Here is a 27,185-nt window from a genome sequence, read left to right as displayed (position 1 = left end):
GATCTCGGCTCACTGCAAGCTCTGCCTCCCAGGTTCATGCCATTCTCCTGCCTCAGCCTCCTGAGTAGCTGGGACTACAGGTGCCCGCCACCATGCCCGGATAATTTTTTGTATTTTCAGTAGAGATGGGGTTTCACCATGTTAGCCAGGATGGTCTCGATCTCCTGACCTCGTGATCCACCTGCCTCAGCCTCCCAAAGTTTTTTCCATATATCTTATTGGGAAAAAAAGGATCTTTTTTCCATATATCTTATCTTTGCTAGAGAATATTGATACCATACGAGCTACTGTTGCAGTTACCATTTGCTGCCTAACAAGCTACCCCAGAAGTTAGTGGTCTAGGCCACTGTTACATTTTGCTCACAATTTTTTGGGTCAGTAATTCAGGAAGGGCTCTTCTGGGCGGTTTGTCTGTGATGGCCTGAGTCGAACTGATAGGGTGGAGCTGGATAATCACATCCAGGATGACTTCTTCTCTTGATACTCTTTGGTCTCTCTGTCTTACTAGAGATGGTGTCTCATCCTCCAGAGTAGTCCATGTGACTTGGGCTTTACATAACATGGCAGCCACAGGGCGGTAAGCCATTGTACACAAGGCTGGCTTCTACTAGAAAGTGTCCCCTGACCCTCAGGAAAAATAGCAACCGTTACTTTGATTTAGCCTCAGATGTTCCATAATACCATACCTGATTCCTGCTAATGGCCAAGCAAATAACAAAGTCTAGACTAGACTTTCAATGGGAAAACATCACACGTCAAATGTAGAGAAGGTTGTAGGGTGATCTTTTTGGAGACAAACTAACACACAAGCATATTTACATTTTTATTTTATAGCTCAATTTAATTTTTATTTCTTAGGATCTTATACTGATGCTTCCAATGGGCTCATTTTCTATTTAAAATTTTTAATATATTTTTAAACTTTAAAAAGCTGTGGTAAAAAATACGTAATAAAAAATTTACCATTTTAACCATTTAAATGTATAATTTAATGGCATTAAGTACATTTGTATTGTTGTGCAACCACTGCCACCATCCATCTCTAGAACTATTTTTATCCAAGAAACTAAAACTGTACTAATTAAAGAATAACCCTCCATTTACCCCTTCCCCTGGACCATGGTAACTACCCTTCTTCTTTCCATCTCTATAAAAGATCTTTCATTTCTCTTCTAGGTACCTCATATAAGTGGAATCACATAGTATTTTTCTTTTCTGTGACTGGCTTATGTCACTTACCATAATGTCTTCAATGTTCATTTTGTATTTTAATTTTAAATGAAAGTATTTTTAAAAAGTCAAAACAATCAACACATCTTAAGACTTTATTACTAATACCAGAGAATTATAGTATTAATTTTATAAAATATCATGTATTTCTTTCACAGTATGTACATTCTCAAATAAAACTTATAGTGCACTGAGTAACATTTTCTAGTGTTATTTCTAGCTTATTTTAAATTCACCGGCCAGGCATGGTGGCTCACACCTGTAGTCCCAGCACTTTGGGAGGCCGATGTGGGTGAATCACAAGGTCAGGAGTTCAAGACCAGCCTGGCCAATATGGTGAAACCCCGTCTCTACTAAAAATAAAAAATAAAAAAATAGTCAGACCTGGTGGTGGATGCCTGTAATCCCAGCCACTCGGGAGGCTGAGGCAGAAAATTGCTTGAACCTGGGAGGCAGAGGTTGCAGTGAGCCAAGATTGTGCCACTGCACTCCAGCCTGGGCAACAGAGTGAGACTCATCTCAAAAAAAAAATTCACGAAAAAAGTGTATTTTTAAAAATACTGAGTGTAAGGAATTAATTTCAATGGAAGTCTCTAAAATGTGTGAAATCACCATTTTCCCCACAAGATGTACTAAGTAGGGCATTTAATAGTCACCCACGAAACAGTAAAAACTTGGACAAATTCAAGCCCGTAAACTGCAGTCAGCACTCAGGTGAAAGAGGAGCCCACACATTTAGAGCATTAAGAGGGAGCACAGCTGCATCTGTGAGGAAATACAGAGGAACCACATGATGAAGAGCCTACCTACTGACCCCTGCACTTAGCACCACATGCTGGCTGGATTACACCCCAAATCTTCAACGCCAAAGTGCTTTGCTAACATACCCTCCATCAAACCAAAGGCAAGAAGTCAGCTACAAATGAGGACCCTGAACAAAGCCTCAGTCCTCTGGAAACATCCAGAAAAGAATTCTAATGACTGTACTCAATCTACGCTGAAGTTAAAGGAACATTTGCACACAGAAATAAGAAAGAACCAGTGAAAGCACTCTGGCAACTCAAATGGCCAGAGTGTCTTCTGTTCTCCAAAGGACCACACTGGTTCTCCAGCAAGCGTTCTTAATCAGGTGAGATGGCTGAAATGGCACACATAGAATTCAGAATATGGGTAGAAACAAATATTGAGATTCAGGACGACATTGAAACCCAATCCAAAGAAGCTAAGAATAACAATTAAGTTATACAGGAGCTGACAGACGGAATATCCAGTATAATAAAATAACCTAACTCACCTAATGGAGCTGAAAAGCACACTACAAGAATTTTACGATGTAATCACAAGTATTAGCACCAGAATAGAACAAGTTTAGGGAAAAAATCACAGAGCTTGAAGACTGGCTTACTGAAATAACATAGACAAAAATAAAGAAAAAAGAATAAAAAGGAATGAAAAAATTCTCTGAGAAATACATGATTATGTTAAGAGGCCAAATCAATGAATCACTGGTATCCCTGAAAGAGACAGGGAGAAAGCAAGCAACTTGAAAAATTGCTTTCAGGATATTGTTAATAAAAACTTCGCCAACCTCACTAAAGCGGCCAACATTCAAATTCAGGAAATGAAGAGAACCCCTGCAAGATATTACACATGAAGATCATCCACAAGACACATAATCATGACTTTTTTTTTTTTTTTTTTGTGAGCTAGAGTCTTGCTCTGTTGCCCAGGCTGGAGAGCAGTGACATAGTCTCAGCTCACTGCAACCTCCACCTCCCAGGTTCAAGCAATTCTCCTGCCTCAGCCTCCTTAGTAGCTGGGATTACAGGTGTCTACCACCACACCCAGCTAATTTGTCTATTTTTAGTAGAGATGGGGGTTTGCCATGTTGGCCAGGCTGGTCTCGAACTCCTGATCTCAAGTGATCTGCCTGCCTTGGCCTCCCAAAGTGCTGGGATTACAGGTATGAGTCACCACACCTGGCCATAATAATCACATTTCCCAAGGTCAAAATGAAAGAAAAAATGTTAAAGGTAGCTAAAAAGAAAGGGCAGGTCACCTACAAAGGGAACCTCATCAGACTAACAGTGAATCTTTCAGCAGTGAATCTTTTGCCCTCCAAGCCAGAAGAAATTGGGGGCCTATATTCATCATTCTAAACACACACACACACACACACACAAAAAAAAAACAAAACCAAAAAAACGCTACAACCAAGAATTTCACATACAGGCAAACTAGACTTCACAAATGAAGGAGAAATAACTGAGACAAGAAAATGCTGAGATAATTCATTATCCACAAACCTGCCTTACAAGAACTTCTGAAGACCATCACCAGCCACTACAAAAACACACCTGAGTACACAGACCAGTGACAGTATAAGCAACCAGACACACAAGTCTGCATAACAGCCAGCTAATGACATGATGACAGGATTAAATCCATGCATATCATGTTAACCTTGAATGTAAATGGGCAAAATGCCCCAATTAGAAGGCGCAGAGTGGCAAGCTAAATAAAGAAGCAAGACCAAGTGGTTGGCTGTCTTCAAGAGACCCATCTCACACTCAGTGACACCCATAGGCTCAAAATAAAGGAAAGGAGAAAAATCTACCAAGCAAATGGAAATCAGAAAAAAGCAGAGATTGCAAACCTCGTTTCAGACAAAATAGACTTTAAATCAATAAAGATCAAAAAAGACAATGACAGTAGCTATGGTAAAGGATTCAATTCAACAAGAAGACCTAACTATCCTAAATATATATGCACCCAGCACAGGAGTACCCATATTCATAAAGCCAGTTTCTAGAGACCTATGAAGAAACTTAGACTCCCAAACAATAATGGTGGAAGACTCCAACACCCCACTGACAGTATTAGACAGATAACTGAGGCAGAAAATTAACAAAGATATTCAGGACCTGAACTCAACACTTGACCAATGAACCTAATAGACATCTACAGAACACCCCACCCCAAAACCACAGAATATACATTCTTATTGCCAGATGGCACGTACTTTAAAATTGACCGCGCAGTTGTACATAAAATAATCCTCAGCAAATTCCAAAAAAATGAAATTATACCAACCATCACAGCACAATAAAAATGGAAATCAGTGCCAAGAAGATCTCCCAATACAATGTATTTACACAGAAATTAAACAATCTGCTTCTAAATGACTTTTGGGTAAATAATGAAATTAAGGTAGAAATCAGGAAGTTCTTTGAAACTAATGAGAACATGCATGCAACATATCAATCTCTGGGACACAACTAAGACAGTGTTAAGAGGGAAATTTATAGCACCAAATGCCCACATCAAAAAGTTGGAAAGATCTCAAATTAATAACCTCAAATAATTTCAAATTAACCATCGCGGGCGTTGATTGGTGGGACATCTGCGTAAAAGTGTGAAAGCCCATGGAAAGGGATGACTAAGGTCAATACAGAGTGAGAAATGTAAGCAAGCAAATATATGTGAATGTTTTTACATTAATAGGGGCAGCCTGGCTGTATGACTGCAAAATAGAAGAAAGGAATTAGAAGAGAATGTGAAATTGAAGGATATGGAAAAATATGTAACTTTGAAGAAAATGAAGCTGTGGAATGTCAATAGCAGTGTTTTGATAAGGAGTTGAGATCACAAACAGAGATTAGCCTTAGAGAAAAGTGGCATAGTTTGAGATTGAGAGAATGAAATGTAAGAGAATTTATCCTGATTGGATAAGTATCTTTAGAGTCAAAGATAAAGTCATATATTAAGCAAGGCGGGAGAGAGGGTGCAAGGATGATCACAGAGAATAAAAAAGGATGTAGAATTAATATTGTAGGGCTGTATATCAGGAAGTCACTTACACAGAACACTAGTAAAGAATGTGCAGGTGACATCATTCTAAAGACATAATGGCTGTCTTTTATATCCATTGCAAGATTCTGAATTTTTATAGATGTGTTGGCTAAACACCAGCAGAACAGAATGTCTCATTTTTTATCCATATCATATAATAAAAACCTATTCTATATTATATAACACTGGCATGACAAACACAAAAAAGACACACATAGCCCATAAATAAGCATACAAGAAGCAATAGATGATATATAGAATGAATGAAAGGAATGTACATGAATACAAGTGGTTGTAATTTGTAGGGATAAGATGCAATAATGCTTGAGAAGTAAAATGCTAATATTTTATTTAAATAATCTCAGGGCTCCAGAAAGTTTTGTATGGAAATATTAAAGCTTTGCTTGCTATATATTTAGTGTCTATTTTTACAGCAAGGCTTTTTTTTCTGATTACATTTCTATATGCTAACATTGGTTGTATGTTCAGGAAAAGTTGTGAACGAGAAGAAATTTTAAAAATAACACAAACTTTCTGTCTAAAAAGAAAGGAAAAGTAAATGATGACCTCAGTTGATTCATACTGATTAAATCACCCTATCATTCTTTCTGTCTGTACAACACAGTCTGGTTTTACAGTGGGTACTCAAAAGTAATAACTGATGTACAAAAAAGAGAAAGAAAAATGAAAGCCTAGATCAGGGTATCATGATGGCACTTTTCACTGGTGACTAGAAATAGATACAGTTATTATCTATTAATTTTTCTCATTGTGAATAATTTAATTTTTAAGGAGTTGTCAATCAACACTTTTAGAAGAGAATTTCTTTCTTTTTTAGTGACTAGCTCTGATATGTGATGCTGCAGTGACTGGTATGGTGTCCGAGATAATTTGTGTCCTATGTAGTTTACTACTTCTCCCAAAGTGCCTTTTCTTTAGTAAATGACTTTGTGTCACTGATAGGCTATGCTATTCAAACATCGGAATAAGGGAAGGAAGTGAATTAAACATCCAGACAACTGAAGCTGTTTATTTATTTGACCTGAATAATCTTGTATTAGCATAATGTTATGTTCATTGTTCATGTGTAGACACAGTTTTAACTATCATCTATAAATATTTTTCATCAATGCATATAACTCCTTAATGGATAAGTGACAACATTCATACACTGCTTCTAGATCCTTCAATTAAAATATTATCAATGAGTACAAATGTCTTGATGCTGTAAATATATTTATAAAGAATTAGAATATGCAGATACTAATTTTAAATGATCCCAAATATAGGGTAACAGCAAAGGTGATAGACATTTCCAGAAACTTCCATTAATATTTTTGCTTCCCCAGCACAGTATACAAGCACAACAGGAAGCTGCAATTTTGAAACAAGTTCAGGAAATTGGACCACAGCCTGCAGTCTTACTCAAGACTCTGAGGATGACTTGGACTGGGCCATTGGCAGCAGAATTCCTGCTGAAGCATTAATTCCAGACTCTGATCACACGCCAGGTATGTCTAGTAGCCATCCCCAGACCATGAAATCCACTTATCTGGAAACCTGCTTTAACAATTTGTGTGAATTTCAGTGTGCATTTCTTATGTGTATGTGGGGACAGAGCTCAGTAGATTTTTACGGAAAGAGGGCTAGTCCCTTCTATTGCAAACTCTGAATTACTAAATAGACCCAGAGCTGACACTGCTACAACAAAGAAGCTCACCACTCATATTTTAAGAGACTCACAGATTTTACTCTACCCTAAAGGTGCCATTAAATTCCCCAATTGGGGGAGGGTAGGTGGGTGGCATTCAGGTTAATGATTGCAATATCCAAAGATACACAACTGACAATGCTAAAAGTTATCCTGTCGTGACAATGGCCAGTCACAACAATGAAATGGCTGACCACCAGTTTCCTTTCTATCATTTGGAAGTACAGGAGCCAAAGCGTAAAATGCTAAGTGGTGATGGAATGAGTGAGCATCAGCACAATCTTCACAAGTTTTGCTTTCTGCTGTGTGATTTCAGATTATGCAATCTTTAATGGCTTTACAGTTAATAGACTCAAAGTAGGAGTAAGCTTGTAATCTTATTTACTCTTACGAAGAAGTCCTACTGACTCAGAATTTATCTTAGAAATCTAGCTTTTATTAGGGATTAAAAAAACCTAAGATATTTGTGATGGCTAATTTTATTTGTCAATTTGGAGGTGTTTTGGATAAGATCAACATTTAAATTGATGAGCTTTGAGTTAAATGGATTGCCCTTCATAATGTGGCCTCCTCCAATCAACTGAAGGCCTGAATAGAAAAACAAAACAAAACACCAGCCTATGCAGCAAGAAGGATCCCCAAGAGAATGTCTTCAGATTTCATCTGCACCATGGGTTTTCATGGTTTTCCAGCCTGACAGTCCACCCTGCAGATATTGGACTTGGCAGCCTTCATAAGCCAATTCCTTATAATAAATCTCTTTCTAGATGTACAGATATCCTATTGATTCTGTTTCTTAGGAGAACCCTAATCAATACCATATTCTTCAAAACAGTTGAAACATATGCACAGTAGAAAAGAACAAGATTACGTGAAATTTAAGTAACTTTCAAAAGATTGTCCTAGCCATTATATGACTAGGGAAAAGAGCACATTAATTTTATTATTTGTATGTTTCAGGCTGATTGAATGTATCATGCTATTTAATTACAATATGGGCGTTCACTCTTGTTTTAAAGATTTTTCCCTAATTCGTTTTATATGGTGAATCACATGTATTGATTTGCATATGTCGAACCAACCTTGCATCTTAGGAATGAACCCTACTGGATTGTGGTGAATTAACTTTTTGATATGATGCTGGATTTGGTTTGCTAGTATTTTGTTGAGGATTTTTTATGTCTGTGTTTATCAGGGATATTAGCCTGTAGTTTTCTTTTTTCACTGTGGGTTTGCCAGATTTTAGTATCAGGGTAATGCTGGCTTCGTAGAATGAGTTAGGGAGGAATCCCTCCTCCTCGAATTTTTAGAATAGTAGAATTGTCACCAGTTCTTCTTTTTATGTCTGGTAGAATTAATCTTTAAATTGAATATTCTAACTCCTTTTGACTTGTCACGTTGTATCTCCCTTTCCTTTCACAAGTTTTTGTTTCCCTTAAAAACATGAAGTTAATGTATACTAGATTATAAGTTGAACAGGATAAAGAATCAAAAAACTAAGGTCAGTAATTATAAGGATTTAGTATATAACAAAGGTAGATATTTAAAATAGTAGGAAAAAGGTGGATGATACAGGATGGTGCTGGCATATCTGGTTATCCACCTGGAAGGACTTAAAATTAAATCCAAGTTTTATATCATATTTAGCAATACAATCTAGATAAAGGCTTAAATGTAACAAATAAAAACAAGAAAATCCTTGCAAGAAAACAGAGAGTAAACTGTGTGTAATTTAGAGCAGAATATTTTAAAACCTCCGAAAACCAATTTAGAAAGGATTTTGGCCTCTTTGACATAGAAGTCAACTTTTAAAACCTGGAAGTCAGCTTCTAAACCCAATTTAGAAAGCATTTTGGCCTCTTGCACATAGAAGGGCCGACACATAATGACTTATATGAGGATATTTACGTCAGCATTGCTTTTAGCAGAAATAATGGGAAATAAATGAATGCCTATTATATGATCATTTATGTGTTCCTTCCTTCATTCACTTAGCTATTTATCAAATGCCAGGCACTTGGCCAGGTCCTGTGGATGCATCAGTGAATAAAACAGGCATAAATCCCTGTCACAGTAGAGCTTACGTTACAGAAGGAGGAAAAGATAATGGGTAAACATAATAAATAAATAAATTAGATGGCGTATTAGAAGTTAAGGGGAGAAAAGGGAAGGAATAGAGTACATAGGAGTGTAAAAGACAGTAGGTAGGTGTGTGCCTTGGAGTTGGGAGGATGGCCATGTAAATAGGCTGGTCAAATTAGACCCTACATAGAAATGCCATTCAACAAGAGACCTGAAGGAGCTGTGAGGAAGTGACCTGTGGTTACCTAAGGAAAGAATGTTCCAGAGCTCGTTCAACCTGTGTTTGGAAGGTGTCTCAACCCAGTTGCTAATGACATTTGGGGCAGTCTAATTAATTAGGGGTTTGACCTGTGCAATTGTAAGACGTTTAGCAGCACTTGAGGCCTCTACCAACTAGCTGTCAGAAGCACTCCTCTTTCTAATCATAATAAAGCCAAAATGTCTTTAGAAATTGTCCCTGTTGAGAACCCAGAGACACAGCCTAGAAGCCAAGGTAACTTATAAAATCTACAACATGCAATATTATGCAGACACTAAAAAGAATTTAGTCATGTGTAGTCGATTTGAAAGGATTTCCAAATGATAGTGTTGAAGGAGTAAAGCGCTATGCAAAATGTTAAGATAGGGTGATCTAGTTTTTCTAAAGCAGACAGCTACTACCCCCTTATTGTGCATATGTATAAATCTGTGCATAGATATTTCTGTGAATGACTGTAGCCATGGAGGAGAGTATAAAAGGATACATACTTGTTTATTAACATAGATTACTTGACTGGGTGACAGGGTTAAAGTGGAGAAGAGGAAGAAATAAACTCAATATAAAAACAAACAAGGCTGGGCACAGTGGCTCATGCCTGTAATCCCAGCCCTTTGGGAAGGTGAGGCAGAAGGATTGCTTGAGCCCAGCAGTTTGACACCAGCCTGGGCAACATGGTGAAACCCTATCTCTACAAAAAATAAAAAATTAGCCAGGTGTGGTGGCATGCCTATTGTCCCTACTACTCGGGAGGCTGAGGCAGGAGGATGGCTTGAGCCCATGAGGTTGAGGCTGCAGTGTCGTGTTTACTCCATTGCACTCTGGCAAGACTCTGTCTCAAAAAAAAAGAACAAAATAAGAAGCAAATAACAGGAATTGTACCTGAAAAGAAAATCCAACATACATGGTGGTAGCACATTTGTGCGCTTGTGAAAAATGTGGTGAATATATTAAGGTTTGCCACTTGAAAGGTCTGAACTGTTGCTTGTCCTTTTAATATTTACTTTTTCTTCAATGTTTCTATTTATCAATTTTACATTATGAAATAATATAGTTTTTCTAAAATTTTTAGAATATAAATAAGCAGAAACAACTTTTCTAGTAACCTCAGAGTAATGATAAAGCCATCAATAAGCTTCATGATTGTTCATACTCCCATTCTTTCTTAATGTATGCATTTTCAAAGAGAAATAGTTTCTAGTTGATTTTGTAATTCTAAAAATATAGTGTAAACAAGGTTATATGTAGTGAAATATCTTGCACAGCATAGTTTTATAGTATTTTACTTTTTGAATATATCAAAATTTACAAAATCTAATTATAAACATTATTTTCTCCATTATGATAAATATCACAACAACGAATTGACATTTAGATAGAACTTTTTTACTTCTGTAATTCCCAAAGTTGAATATATGGGATTTTTTGAGAAAATATGAGAAACAAGCCAATTTTCATTTATTCTGCTTAGATCTAGACAATAACATGTGGACACAAATGCCTGTGAGTTCGTTAGATATTATCTGCCACAATTTTCCCTTATGCTAAGACAGTATTTGAAAACTACAGAGCATGTCTTCTGCTACAATAATACTAAAGATAAAAAAACCGCAGGCTCAGTTGAGAACAAGATTAAAGTATAGTCAATAGATATGAGAAAGTTTACATCTGTTGTTCAAAAAGAAAAACACGAGTGATCAATGGATACCTTTTAATGGAAACATTAAAGACTATTAATAAGAGTATTAATTTTTCTTTTTTGAACTTTTAGAGCTTATGTATGTTCATTAAAGACCACATGCAAATTTTGAATCTGGTTGTTTATGTAATGTTATATATAAGCAATGTTGTCCGCAGATTTTAAAAAAAGCAATAATTCTGACAGAACACTTTATTATCCTCCTTATTAATCACTACTTGAGACAGTATTTTTACAGAGTGCTGTCTTCAAAGCAGCCTGATTATATCATTCTTGATACACTAAAACGGCTGAGTGAGACTGTTTAGGCATCTCTGAGATAATGGGATGCTGAATAAATTGTAAGGACATTAATTAATTTTGACCCTCTGGGAAAAACAAAATTCTTTATGAGAAGGCCAACAAATTCAATGAGCCTATGATCTATTTCTAAACATCACAACATAGTTGTTAATTAAAATCATATTTATGGAGTTTTGCACTTATTGTTATCAAGACAAAGAATTAGATATATAAGGGGGCCATTTTCAATGCCCATCACAGAGCTATTTATGAGCCTTTTTGGAGACATTGGCGAAGCTGGAAAGAGAAACTACAAACATCAATCCACTCTCTGGTCTACACATGAATACTGTTTAGACTTAATGTATACAAGATTGAATGGCAAGAGTGACATTTATGTAGCATGAATTAATGAAGGCGTAAGGCACAAAGCTGCTGCTGTCTCTTTTTTTCCCTTCATAACTTTATGCTCTCTTTAATGATATAATTGGCCATCTCCACAATTAGACTCTCAACTCTAGTAAGACAAGTGTCACATGTTTTGCTATTGTTACGTCTCCGCTAGCATTTAAATAAGTCTGAATTGCACCTGATACTTTTGTAGGTTACTTGGAACTATCCCCTACTATATTTATTGACAGTGAAGTATTTTGGATTACTTAATGCATTAAGCATTTCCTGAGTGCCTGCTAAATACCATTCATTGTGTTGGGAACTGAGAATATGAATTAACTAAATGTTTGGTAAGTAACTAAGGAATCAAATATGCTGACTGATAATAGCGTACATGCTTACTATCATACATTTCTATACTAACCACTCAAGGTCAAAAAATATCCCCAAATAATCTTAGCAAGCTAATGCTTTCATGTATAATAGCAATTTAAGACATATAGTATTCAATAAATACAACTCAATTTGATATTTGGTTGATAGTGTCCTGCAGGTAACGCAGATGATAACTGTACTTCCTATGGGCAGATAGGACAGACATTATCATTCTGATATCAGAGATGAGGAACACAGATATTAAATGATTTTTCTCAACCTGTAAAATGAGTAACAAAGCCAGAGTGGAAACCCTGGTGTATGGATCCTAATCCAAGCCCTTTTCCAGGACATCACTGTAGTGTGTTCCTTCCTTATGTATAACTCTACCTGAATCCCCTTAACCTTCATATTCAGGGCCACTAAACCTCGATTTCACTCTAGATTTGTATCACCCTGGTCTCTGATCGAGTAGAGGGAGACTCCTATATTCATTTGCTTGGGAAGGCTGGACAGGGATATGGAGTTGGATATAAAAAAGCCAGCCCTCGCTCACATGATTCCCAGACCATTATTCTTAGACCCACTTTGATCTTACTCACATGCACTTAAACACACGCATACACTTAAAGACATACTTGCACACACACTCGTGCACAGACACATACACACACATACAGAAACATATAATGACTCTATTGTAACATATATTTTAAAGATTAAACTGTTGGACAAGAAATTTTTGAAGCATTCCAAGAAAAAGAAGGAGAAGATGGGGGAGGAGCTGGGGTGGGAGGAAAGAAGGAGAAAGAGGCAGAGGAGGAGGAATAGGGAGAGGAACAGGAATAGGAGGAGGAACAGGAAAAAGGCAAATGGGATCAGAGTGAATGGAGGAAGAACATCAGAAATCCTAAGTTAAGGAAAAATAGTTCACTATAGGTCTTCCCAAAGAAGCTACACATATATACAGATATCCTAAGATCCAAGGGCTGAATTGTGCCACCTTCCTCCAGAATTCATATGTTGAAGTGCTAATCCTAGTGTGACTATTTGGAGATAAACTATCTTTAAATAGGTAATTAAGGTTAAATGGGGTCATAAGAGTCCTAATTCAATAGGACGGTTGTCCTCATAAAATGAAGAAGAAACACCAGGAAGTACAGAAGAAAAGCCAGGTAAGGACACAGAGAGAAGACAGTCATTGCAAGCCAAGGAAAGAGCCTCAGGAGAAATCAAATCTCTGGGCACCTTGGTCTTGGACTTCCAGCCTTCAGAACTGTGAGGAAATAAATTTCTGTCGTTTAAGTCACTAAGCCTCTGGCATTTTGTTGTGGCAGCGCTAGCAAACCAATAAAAATGCTAAGAAAGGTTGTGAAGAACTCTGCAGGGGAGCTCACTCAGACCACTTGGAGGAATTGTGAAGTTGGCCCCGCTTCTCAAGTTTCCCACCAATGATCACTGCTTCCAAACACAACCGCTGGCATAAATGGCTTTTCCTCTCAGGATTAAGTCAGGGAAGGGCAGTCTAAAGAAATTTGGACATCTGCCTGTTGAAAGATAATCATGAGATAATTATAGCCTGAAAATTAGTCAATGTCATAGTTGGGGTTACACAGGATCATCACAATAGGGAGTGGTTTTGAACCTTGGCTGCATATTCAAATCATCTAGGGACTTAATGAAAGTACTAATAGCTGGGTCCCACCCACAAAGATTCTGATTTAATTGGTCTATACTGTAGACTGGGCATGAAGGTTTTTAAGAATTCCGCATGGGATTCTAGTGTGTGGTGAAGGATGAGAACGCCTGCCCTACAGGGAAGCGTGCTTGCCTGCATGCTCAACCTACATCCAAAGCACCTGCTGTTCATCCTCCCATTCAAAGAAGTCTGTTGGGAAAACAGTTATTTATTTTGACTATTGAAATCCTTTATTGTGTCCTAAGCAACAAAGACTTTCATTGATGAGCTTAAATAAACAACCAAGAATCACCACACATTTGAAGACAACTAATGTCATGAAAGAGAAAGTAGAGGATGTGAAAAGAACAGTTATCCCTGGAAGAAATAGAACTCAGCATAATGGACAAAAATCATGTTGCTCATTGCTCTTTAGAGAACTGTCACTGGGTTTATTATCCAGATATATGAGCCCAATCTCATTCAACTTCTCATGTACTTAGAATGAAAACTATCAATCAGATGCACCTGTGGAAGGCATTGATTTGGAAGTCAGCATCAATCATACTTATCTAATGACACCAGTGTACCATACAAGTGCAACCATTTTTATCGTGATATTATAAATATTGGTGATATATATATCACCTATATATATATATATATATATTCCCATATATACATGTATATTCCAATGCAAATGTGTGGATATATTTAAGTAAATATTAACATAAAATATATTTTCTGTTGGTTAGATATTATAAGTGTTGTTAACTGTAATATGCTACTAATAAGAAGTCATTATCTGATAAAAATATATACTGAAGTATTTAAAGATGGTGCAATTTGATACCAGGCTTGCTTTCAAATAATTTTGTAGTATTGAAAATGTGGGTGGAAATATAGACAAAGCAAGATGGACCATGTATATTAGGCCATCCTTGCATTGCTATAAAGAAGTACCTGAGACTGGGTAATTGATAAAGAGATTTAGTTGACTCATGGTTCTACAGCCTTTATAGGGAGAATAGTGCCAACACCTGCTTGGCTTCTGGGAAGGCCTCAGGAAGCTTGCAATTATGGCAGATGGTGAAGGGGGAGCAGGCACATTGCATGGTGAAAGCAGGAGCAAGAGAGAGAGTGGTGGGGAGAGGAGGTGCCACACACTTTTAAATGACCAGATCTCCAGAGAACTCACAAAGAGACCACTGAGCCATGAGAGAGGATTCTTCCGCCATGATCCAGTCAACTCTCACCAGGCCCCAACTCCAGCAATGGGGATTTCAGTTAAGCCTGAGATTTAGGCAGGAACCAATATCCAAATGATATTACCATGGGTTGAAGATGGTTAAAGCTGGGTTTTGGGTAGGTAGGAGTTCATTAGTCTATTATTTCTACTTTGGTATAAATGTAAAAATTTTCAAAATAAAGGTGTTTAGAAAAATGGTTCCCACAAAGTATGAATGCGATCAAATCTAGTGAAAAAAACTAACAATATGAAACTTAGTGTGGAATTAGAACTGATTATTTAGAAAATATCAGGGGAGTTGTACACCAGATAGAAGATAAGAAATAATAGTATCTCTTCACTAGGTTTTCAAGTTGTATTGAAACATAACAAAGAATGTGATACATAAATTCTTCTTTAATTTAATATGATTTTTAAACAATACATTGGAATTTATTGTGATGCCAATTCGGAACAAATTTCTGTTTAATACTGGTTAGTGTTTGGATACTCAAGAGGAGTTAACTACTATGAATAGTCATGATAACAATAAATCCTGAGAGTGTTAAAGTGAAACATCTGGGATTTCTGTGATGCTTCAATCACCACATTGAAAACGTATGTGAATAAATGGAGGTGTTTTCACAGGTGGGTGACACAAAAGTAAAATAATGTACATTGGCATGATGAAAAAAATGTTTCTTCAATCATTCATTCATCCAAGAAATATTTCTTGAAGTCCATTTTTTGAGGCACTCTTCTAGGTACTTGAAATATCTGTTGAATAAATCAGAGAAGAATCTCTGCCATCATGTGGCTGACATTGTAGCAAAGGGGGAAAGAAAGTCAATATGAAGCATTATCAATCACATATTTATATAGTTTGTTGGTTGTTGATAAGTGCTATAGGAAACAAAAGAAAAGTAGAAGTTTCTGGATGATAGTGGGGGAAGAAGAGTGAGTTAAATAAGATGTTACATGTAACTACTGCAATAAAGATGCTTTCATTAGTGTTTTTAGTTTTTCAAAGAGTTGTGGATGGATGGATGGATGTGTGATGTATGCTGAATAAACAAAAAAGTTTTTTTCAAACACAATGAGAAATTTCAGAATGATTTATAGGAAGAGAACTAACATTTATTAAATGTTTCCTGAGAGTCAGAAACTGTGAGAAAAAGAATTTATGTATGTTGTCACATTTAGTATTTTTAAAACACTGTGATGTAAAACATATTATTTTTTTAGAAAGGTTAAAAAGCTTTACCATGTTACATGGATGACTGAGCAGGTAGATTGTAATACCAGATTTTCTGACTCAAAACACTTTCTTCTGAACCTACACCGTCCAATGTGATAGCAGATAGTTACATGGAACTATTGAGCCCTTGAAATGTGGCCAGTAAAAATTGAGATGTGCTCTATGTGTAAATTACAAACTGGATTTCAAATATGTGGTAACAAACGAAGAATATAAAATATTGTACTAGTAAGTTGTATATTGAGTATATGTTAAAATTATAACATTTTGGATATATTAGATTAAATACATTATTACTACAAACTTACTTTTTTTACTTCATAAAATGTGGCTACTACATATGCTAAAACTACATATGTGGCTCACATTGTTTTCATTGGCAACCCTGTTTAATACTACACTGCATAAGTAAAGAAGGCTTTCTTGTCTACCGAGTGAATGAAACACTGGAATTGACTAGAGAAATATTGAAAAAAGCTGTCCCTATATAACTTTGAAGATGAGTAGTCTTTTACTTATAAATTTACACACTTGCAGCAAGAAGTGGCAAAGATGGTCTATTTGACATCCAATTCACTTTAAGCCAAAAGTACTTTGGAGAAAAACAGAACAATGAAAAGCAAAGTGGTATAATTGTAACAATTTAGCCTAGTCTATTATCTTTATATTACATTATGTATATTAACAAAGTGTATCCTAATAATTAAACATTATTAAAAGAAGAATGTTAGACAAATTATATTTAGCAGAGTTTATTTGCACAATGAATAATTCATGAATTGGGCAGCACTCAGAACCAAAAGTGGTTCAGAGAGCTCCACCTTTCAGTGTGAGCAACAAGCTTTTATGAGCCAGAAACAGAAGCAAAGTAGGGAAATTATCTGATTCACTAGAGCTAGGCATCTGCCTCATTTGGGCATGGTGTGATGAGTTGGCTGCGACTCATTGGCTGAAATTTGTCTGTTATACTCCTAAATTTAGTTTTGGTTTATTTCTGTGCTAGTTAGGTTGCAGTTGGTCATCTAGGAACTCAAAGTACAAAGAAGACTTCAGGGCAATGGCCTCTTGCTTATTTACTTTGACAATTCCCTTTTCTGGTCAGCCTCTCAATCTTGAGAGATTGATGCAAACCTTGGGCACAGATGCTACTGTTTATCACCATCATAGTGGACATTTTTGATCTCAGTATAGAACTCACTAGGTACAACATCGAGTCAGCTAAATGATTATGTTCTCTTTGTGCTTTTGTGGTTCTAACCAAAGTAAGACCGTTTGATACACAGTGAATGGCTACACACAAGCATTTAAGGCTCTTGAGAGAATACAGTGTACCAGGGAGACTACTATGATGACTATCAGAAGAATAATACCAAGACACTGAAGTTTACTCCATAGCAGGAGCCCTGTAAATCAAATGAATTAAAATCACATAAATCAAAAAATAAACCAGAAGAGAAATCTGCTTGTTTTAACCAAATAGCTTGTTTGTTGAATTCTTGCAAATTAGTTTCTATACCAGATGTATGTATCCATGTGCAGCAAGAGGTGTTAGCTATTGCAGATACTCCCTGCTGTTCAGCCAACAGGTAGTCCAGAGTAATCTTGCTATCTAAAACAACCTTATCAAGAGAACTTAAAGAAATGTACTAGGCAGTCATAGTGTTTGCAGTGTAGTCAGCTCTATCAGTTAATATTTGAGACTGATTTCTAACCATAACTTTATTATATTTATGCCCAGCCAGGAAAGGAGTGTTCTACCCAAAGATGCTCATTTACAGCTATTAACACCTGCTAGAAAAATCTTATTTATTTTACAGTGAAAAATGAAATGTATAGATCAATTATCAGTTTCCAATTGATTGTGGAGTGAGTGGTGCCATTAAAATCCTTAACCCAGATTAGCCACTTTTTGAGACATGGAATTTCTATGCATATGGCTGATTTTTAAATTCTCTACAAATAAAAATATATCTTCAAGGGCCACAGCGACAGTTCCCTTTAAGATGTCTTGTGATTTAAGAGTCACTAGTAGGAAAGCACTAGTAAAATTTATCCAGGACTTTATTATCAAATCATTGCATGGTTAAAGGCCATCAACAATTAGGGTATATATTTGTCTACAAAATGTCAAACTATCTTTTGTTGTTCTGATTTAATTTCTGGCAGAATTAACTGCAAAACCCTCACTATATGTTTTGGCTACTGGTAGCTTTAAACAAGGAATATGAATATGTGAATCTAAAAGTTTAACCCTATAGAAGAACCAAATCTACAATATGCGAAAATGGTCACATTTGGAATATCAGTAAATTTTGTTTTAGTGTGAAATGGAGGATCTCTAAGATCATGTAGGGATACTGGTTTAACATGACATAGTCAACATGCAGTTAGGTTTTCTACAGAAGTTATCAACTGTGAAATCTGGATTTTGGCATTATCTTACCATTTGTAAACAGAAAAGAAACACAGAGAAAAAATAAAAAAGACAAAGTTTTCATAATGAGAGCGGGGAGAAGTTTTGATCCTTGTTTTGGGAAAATTGGCCACATCTAGGATGTCATCTTCTTCTGAAGAGAAATCTCCTTGGTCAGTTTTGCCTTGAGGTCTCCAGATGATGTGCAGTCTTGGAGGAGTCCTCTTGAGTTGAGAGATGTGGAGCCGAGACTGAAGGTTATAAAGTTTTGCTGCAGTATGACTGCTTAAAAGAGCTTGCTATCATTCCTTCCAGTGGGGCTCAGGGGCAGTCTTTCCCTGGTGTCATTTCCAATAGACCCATTCTCTGTGTCCTGGGTCATGAAAAATTTGGTTATCATCAGTTGGTGGGTCACAAAGGGCTTTTTTTTTTACATGGTAAACATATACTCTGGCATAACACATTAAAGCTTGGCAATATTTAGTCATTTATAAGAACGGGAGGTACAGACAGCTCTATTATTATGGGTAAAGGCCTTCCAGTGACTATTTTATAAGATTTCATAATTGGTGTTTTCCAGGGGGAGTGGATCTTATTTCCATCAAGGACAGCAGTAATACATTTGCCCAAGGCAATCCAGTCTATTCAGTTAGTTTTGCATAATGCCATTGTGTTTGTAATGTCTTATTTAACTGTTTGATGATCTGCGCATTGAAATGAGTGCCTCCATCACTGGAAATACAGGAATACCCCATAAAAGAAAAACATTTATAATGATCTCTTAGTTACTGTCATAGCATTGACTTTCCCATACAGGAAAACTTCTGTCCAACCAGGAAACATACAAACTACAAGAACACATTGATATCCCTTCAATGGGATAGGTGACAATTGAGTGAAATCCATTTGTAAAAGTTTAAATGGTTTATTGGTAGAAATGTAACACCTAAAGAGTTGATTGTGTTCCCAGAATTATGGGTTTGACAAACCAAAAAATGCTTACAAATCATTTTAGCAATTTTAGGCTAGTCACTCCGATTTTTTTTCATAATTTAAGTCATTTTGAAATTTCCATAATGATTCGTGGAGTGCATAGTTTTAAATAATGGAAGATTTAAGGACTCAGGAAGGACCAAGTAGTCATCTGGGTCCTCCATGGGTGTACAATTAACATTGAATTTACTTTTAAATAACACATTTGTTTCTTCATTTCAGGTATATAGCACTGTTTATTAAATAGGTTGTCATAGATAATTTGACTTGGGTCAATCTTACTGTGTTCACTTAAATTGCATATATGATATGGTTTGTATGTTTGTCCCCTCCAAATCTCATGTTAAAATGTAATCCCCAGTGTTGGAGATGGAATCTAGTGAGAGCTGTTTGGGTCATGAGGATGGATTCCTCATGAATGGCATGGTGCTCCACCTCTGGTAATGAGTCCATATGAGAGCTCATTGGTAAAATGTATCTGGGACCTCCTCCTTCACTCTCTTGCTTCCTTTCTCACTATGTGATACAGCAGGTCCCCTTTCTCCTTCTGTCATGACTATAAGCTTCCTGAGGCCTCACCAGAAGCCAAGCAGATACTGGTGCCATGCTTATACAGCCTGCAGAACCATGAGTCAAATAAATCTTTTTTTTTTTTTTTTTAATAAATTGTCCAACCTAAGGTACTCATTTATAGCAATGCAAAATTAACACAGTATCTTAACAATTTCAGTATTGGCTGACTTACCATGAAAATCTGCAACAATATTTCCTTGGCATTCAAATTAATTCTTCTTCTACTTGATGTTGGGTTAGCAATTTAGGTGCCAATCAGTTTCTACATTAAAATTCTGGGAATTCTTATCTAGTCAAATAGTGGGATCTTACAGTTATCAGAAACCTGTTATATTGCATGATATGTTATTAATATGTGTTTAGTATCACATTAATAAGGTTTAGTATCACTTATTTGACAGTGTTCCCCATGCCATTTAACATGTTAGATAAGCCTAATTAGTTTTACACCTCTCTTTAAATAAAGAGAAAGAAAGAAAAAAATTATTTTGAGATATTTCTATGGCCTGTGGAAAACTCCTGAAGTTAGTTCAAAGTCAAAAGATCCTAATTTAGACTTTGTTTTGGGAAGTCGTGAAAAATAAGAGGTTTTAAATACTTGATTAAAATAGGATTACATGGCACTGTGAAACAATGCTTACTCATTTAGCTAGAGTAATAATTAAAATATTTAAAGACAAATGCAGAAAGGTACATAGTTATAGGAAAGAAAAACCTTAGTTCATTTAGTAAACAGAACTCACTTTTCTTAAGAAATGAAAGATCCTTTACAGACTGCATGAAGCATTGGAAATTATCTTGATAAAATACAGAATATTTGTTTCCTAGGTCAATTATCTAAAAGGAAAGCCTTTCACAATTTTCTACTAAAAGCAGACCAAGACTCCAAGTAAACCTTGTTGTTTTAACACAGAGAATCAAATTCTTGTTTTGTATCAGCATACTTTTGATATAAAACCTTAATTTTTTAGAAGACTTAAAAATGATTCCCTACTAATTGCGGCCAGTTTGATCACACATAAAATATCTGTCCATTCCTTCTACAACACCCTTACATCCATTCAGTTTTTGTTTTATACTTTTTCTTTTTCCCATTTTGAAACAGCCATTTCTTATGCTTTAGGACAAAGAAATATATATATTTTTTTATTTAACAAACAACAAAAACACAACTTTATACTTTATAGCTTTTCTTACCAAAAACATAGCTTGCCATCTTTATATATTTGAATTTAGAATGGTTTTTCTCATTATTTCTAGTAATTTGAGTTATATGTATGAATTCAAATAATGAACTTTTAGTGACCTTAATTTACAGGGAACACTAGGAAGGAAGCAAGCAACTGAGGTATATCACACCAGCTTTCTGTAGATTGGCAAATCCATGAATCATAATTTCTAGAAACATGTGCTTTTTCATAGTACACTTTTTTTGGTATGACAGAACATGTGTACTAACAGTTTAAACTACCTTTGGTCTCTGTAATGAGAAACTATAGAAGAGGCAACATTTTATCTCTGTCCTTACAGAGTTTTTTTTTAGTAGGTCACTTTAAGTGGTTATTTGTACAGATTTAGCCTCAACTTCCTCTTTTTTTTTTTTTTTTTTTTTTTTTTTGAGACGGAGTCTCGCTCTGTCGCCCAGGCTGGAGTGCAGTGGCGCGATCTCGGTTCACTGCAAGCTCCGCCTCCCGGGTTCATGCCATTCTCCTGCCTCAGCCTCCCGAGTAGCTGGCACTACAGGCGTCTGCCACCATGCCTGGCTAATTTATTTATTTATTTTTTTAGTAGAGATGGAGTTTAACCGTCTTAGCCAGATGGTCTCAATCTTCTGACCTCGTGATCTGCCCGCCTCGGCCTCCCAAAGTGCTGGGATTACAGGCGTGAGCCACCGCGCCCGGCCAACTTTCTCTTCTTGATGATAAAAGAACGTTAAAACCAGCTAGTATAGGAAGGACATCATTCTCCTGGGAATTTTAGATTACTTACATCTATTTAATTCAGTTGTTTTTATGATTATGCTTGGATTGCTTGTGAAGATGAGACATTAAACAACGAGCCATCATCGTAAGTTATTTTCCTTGCTGACAATTTTTTTAATATAGAGATAACATAAGCTTGTTTTACTAATAAACCTAGGTAGAAAAAGTTGTGCATCTAAATTATATCTAGTGTTGAAAAATCTGGAGATGTACCTGCTTTAATCAAACTCACACACTTTAATTAACTTTTATTTACCAAAGAGTATCCCAGATCATGTAAATTTGAAAATAATTTGCGTTAGTTTCTTTCTAAGAGTTTAAGGAATATCTAATTTACGCAAGTGCTCATTTTTTTAAGCCAATTTTACAGAGCTCTTTTACAATTTGATTTTGGCAATCCTGTAAGGTGGTAGAAAAATATCACACATACATAACATACAGACAATTAGACAAAAATATATAGACAGACAGAAGCCTTTCTTATAGCTTTTATTTGAAAAGTTAAACCATGTTTCAGGTACAATAATATGAAACTCACTAATTTATTAAAGATCAGGAGTCAAATTCTTTTTTTAATACATGGAACAAGATTGCTTTCCTAGATGACTAAATATTCTACTAATATTTGTGGGAAAACTTTTAAGATTTGTACATTTGTTCAATTTTCAAATATCTCCTCCTCCTCCTCTTCCTCTTCTTTTTCCTCCTGCTACTCTTCTTCCTCCTATCACTCTTCTTCTTCCTCATCTCCTCCCTCCCTCCCTCCCTCCCTTCCTCTTCTTTCTTTGTTCTTCCTCTTCTCCTTCCCCTTCTTCTCCTCCCTCTTCTCCTCTTTCTCCTTCATCATTATCATTTTCTCTATTCTTGCATTTTAAAATGATATCTGTGAGGTCCTACAGAAGTCAGGGTTAAATTTTAAAGTCACAGAGCTTAAATTTTAGGCTTAAATACTGTAGTCTGCCTAAATCAAGAAAGAATGGCTTAAATACTGTAGTCTGCCTAAACCAAGAAAGAATGGCATAGCTAAAAGCCCAGTTAAGACAAGATGGCCATGGCAAGTACTTAAAACAAAAGTAAGGCTTTTTAGTTGACTGAGTAATTCCACTGGGTGAAGCAGGATTGAATAGAAAAAAAAATTAATTCTGACAAACGTTTTTCTGAAAAGATACAAATATCAATTGGATAGATTAAAACTATAGACTTTTGGGGGCTTGACTTGAAACTCGCACCACAGAAATATGCTTTTTTTAATCTGAGGGATTGGTTGGTTATTGTCCTGGGAGTCAAGCCCTTAAGTACTTTTTCTAGCAGGGAAACATTCCAGGCCAATGTGAGTGCATTCATCCAATGGCTGGTGAAAATATGGGCAATTTCTTTTCCAATAGCCTGGCAGTTTACAGTAAAGGCAGAAATCTCAGGGCACAAGGTTCTAGTTTGAAATCTCTCAGTTTGGGTTTTAAAATACACACAAGGTGGACCTCTTAATTCCATAGATACAAAGACATGCATCATGACTTTTCTAAAGAGTTTTCTCACTGTAGCCAATGTAACTCTAAGTTACCTTTGGTAAAGTTTACCCATTTCTGTACAAAAACAAAGATTCTAGGTCCATAGTTCTTATATATGAAATCAGCTGGTGTTCTAGATGGGGGAGTTCTAGATACCTTGGACACAGATGAACCTACAATTTTAGGTAGTAACCTTAGCTATTGGATCCAGTCTAGTTTTATTGTGAGGTTCAATATGAGCCTGGGCACAGTCATATCAAATAATTGTTCAAATAAAATCAGGGAGCTCAAAACACAAATTTGAGGAGCTCAAATCTAAGAGAAAACTCACCCACAACCTTTACTTGTTGAAAGAGAGCAATGGACATAATGGACGCAGCAAGTACCTTTGCTTGGTCACTTGGCCCTTCTGAGGGTCGTGGGAGGTTTCCTCCACATCCCACTTCTGACACCGAACTGTTAATTTAGACAAATTAAATTTAGCAGAGTTATTTTTGCAGAAATGATTTATAAATCAGGTAGCACTCAGAACCAGAAAAGGTTCAGAGAGCTCTGCCTGAGTTTGAGCAAGTTTTTATGAGTGAAACACAGAAGCGCTTTAGGGAATCCCCTGATTGGCTGTACTGCTAGGCATCTGCCTTCTTTCGGAATGTTGTGATTAGTTGCCTGCCTATGACTGGCTGAAGCTCTATTGTTTGTTATACTCCTAAGTTTTATTATAGTTTGTGTACATACTAAGTTAGGTTGTAGTTTGTTTTGCAGAAACTCAAAGAGACAACCTCAGGCTAATGGCCTCCTGCTAATTTAATTTAACAACATTTACATGGCAATCTGAATATATCAGCAATTTCAATGTCCATAAATAACTGTCTTCTGAATTATTGTGCAGATATTATCATTTCTGTTTTATAATTTCCATAGAGAAAAACCAATGACTTTCTTAATTTTATATTTTCTTTATCTTTTATATGTTTTTCTTTTTCTTATATAATGTCAAAGTTGATATTTTATTATTTTTTGAAATTACAGAGTCTCTACTGACCTGTGAGATAGTATTTATGATAGTGCAATAACATCTCTATAATGACATATGTTTCCTTCATAATTAATTATACAAAATCATCCAGATCTCTATTTCCAAATTTTGTATTGTTACAGGCTCTGCATTTTCAGGTAATGGTGTGAACAATTTTTTCATACATACTAAAATGCAATTATCTTTGTCAGCAGAAAGGTACTTTTCTTAATAAAATGTTTAGTTGTTTTACCAACAGTCATGTTCTGAAACTTCCTAAATGGAACAAACTTTGACTTACTACATAATTAGTTTCAATTTTAGTGGCAATTGCCATGCATGAATCACTCACAACCACTATGATAATTATGACCATCAGCACTGACAGTGCAACACTAATCATAAGGTTGATTTGCTTTAGTTGTTTTACTTTTACAGTGAATTAGACAGCATTATTCCTATAATGTCGTTTGGTGTATGTAATGCAAGATCTCACTTTTTAATGATGTATGAATGTATTTCGGGTTATTTTAAAAGCTTTCTCTCTTTTTGTCTCTTTTCTTTGGCTGCTCTAGAAATATCCCCTTCATGTTTACAATTACTTAAAAAATGTATATACTTATTCTAATTTTTTTATTGTCAACATTTTTCTTCAGCATAGTAAAGTTTTGCATAATAGCATTTATCTACACTATGAATATTGGTTTTTTTCTCATTTTCTTCTATTGTTGCCTCCTATTTTTCCTTTTCCTTTGACTTTTCTTCTATTATGCCACCAGAACATATAAGCATGAGGTGAAAGGAGATTTTATCAAGGAAAATGACAACTATTAGTATAAAATGAATAGTTATTAATATTACTAATATTTCCTATACTCATTATATACTTTGAAAAATCTTTAGTATCATCTTTTAAAAATAATTTGGTTATAGGTGGGCACAGAGGCTTACACCTGTAATCCTACCACTTTGGGAGGCCATTGCAGGAGGCAGGAGGACTACTTGAGCCCAGGAGTTTGAGACCAACCTGGGAGACATCGTGTGACCCTGTTGCTACAATTTTTTTAATAAGGTAGCCAGGTGTGTATCTGTAGTCCCAGCTACTTGGGAAGCTGAAGTGAGAAGATTACTTGAGCACAGGAGGTTGAAGCTGCAATGAGCTGTTATCACGCCACTGCACTCTAGCCAGGGCAACAGAGCAAGGTGCCTTCTCAAACGAACAACAAAAAACTGGTTCTGATATTTTCTAAATATTATATTTGTTCAATGATTAAGTAAATACTTTTATTTAGTTTAGAACAAAAGACTATTAAACGGTCTACTTCCACACAAAGCAAATGAAGAGAGGTTCTTACAGTTGCTATTGTTTACTTCTTTTTAAAGGAATAACATATAACTAAACGTAGGTCATTGTTATGCCCACCTAAATAGAATATGTCTTGTTGTCAAAACTGATGTGACTCTTTGTAGCTACTATTCACTGAGTGTCAATCACCGTGCACTTGGCTCTGAACAGGCTTTTTCATTTAATCCTCACAACAACCTTGAGTCTTTCACGGAAGAGGAAATTGATGCGCCGAAAGGGTTACTAACTTTCCCCCAGCTACACAGAAGGCACTTATTGAACTTAGTACTGAAACTCGTGTGTATCTAAAGCAAAAGCCTGTATTTGTAACGACTGTTCTTTTTTTAAAATTTTTTTTTAAATTATACTTTAAGTTCTAGGGTACAATATGTTCTGCACAATATGCAGGTTTGTTACATACGTATACATGTGCCGTGTTGGTGTGCTGCACCCATTAACTCATCATTTATATTAGGTATATTTCTTAATGCTATCCCTCACCCCTCCCCACACCCCACAATAGGCCCCAGTGTGTGATGTTCCCCACCCTGAGTCCAAGTGTTCTCATTGTTCAATTCCCACCTATGAGTGAGAACATGCGGTGTTTGGTTTTCTGTTCTTGCGTTACTTTGCTGAGAATTATGGTTTGCAGCTGCATCCACTTCCCTACAAAGGACAGGAACTCATCCTTTTTTATGGCTGCGTAGCATTCCATGGTGTATATGTGCCACATTTTCTTAATCCAGTCTGTCATTGATGGATATTTGGATTGGTTTCAAGTCTTTGCTATTGTGAATAGTGCCACAATAAACATACGTGTGCGTGTGTCTTTATAGCAGCATGATTTATAATCTTTTGGGTATATACCCACTAATGGGATGGCTGAGTCAAATGGTATTTCCAGTTCTAGATCCTTGAGGAGTCGCCACACTGTCTTCCACAGTGGTTTAACTAGTTTACAGTCCCACCAGCAGTGTAAAACTGTTCCTATTTCTCCACATCCTCTCCAGCACCTGTTGTTTCCTAACTTTTTAATGATTGCCATTCTAACTGGTGTGAGATAGTATCTCATTGTGGTTTTGATTTGCATTTCTCTGATGGCCAGTGGTGATGAGCATTTTTTCATGTGTCTGTTGGCTGCATAAATTTCATCTTTTGAGAAGTGTCTGTTCATATCCGCCCACTTTTTGATGGGGTTGTTTGTTTTTTTCTTGTAAATTTGTTTCAGTTCTTTGTAGGTTCTGGATATTAGCCCTTTGTCAGATGAGTAGATTGCAAAAATTTTCTCCCATTCTGTAGGTTGCCTGTTCAC

At 36.1% G+C, this 27,185-nt stretch overlaps 1 protein-coding gene across 1 annotated transcript in view; it reads left to right on the top strand.

Annotated features, from left to right (window-relative positions):
* Window positions 1-27,185, top strand: part of MALRD1 (MAM and LDL receptor class A domain containing 1) — a 694,737-nt gene that overhangs the window by 437,748 nt on the left and 229,804 nt on the right. The window contains exon 31 of the mRNA XM_011972480.1: window positions 6,432-6,593. Within this exon, the coding sequence (XP_011827870.1) occupies window positions 6,432-6,593 (162 nt within the window). The remainder of the gene's footprint in view (window positions 1-6,431; window positions 6,594-27,185) is intronic.

The sequence above is a fragment of the Mandrillus leucophaeus genome, unplaced genomic scaffold (genome assembly GCF_000951045.1).
Source record: "Mandrillus leucophaeus isolate KB7577 unplaced genomic scaffold, Mleu.le_1.0 Scaffold1295, whole genome shotgun sequence".
Lineage (NCBI taxonomy): Eukaryota > Metazoa > Chordata > Mammalia > Primates > Cercopithecidae > Mandrillus > Mandrillus leucophaeus.
The sequence above is the reverse complement of the archived record's forward strand: the minus strand, read 5'-3'. Positions and strand labels throughout refer to the sequence as shown.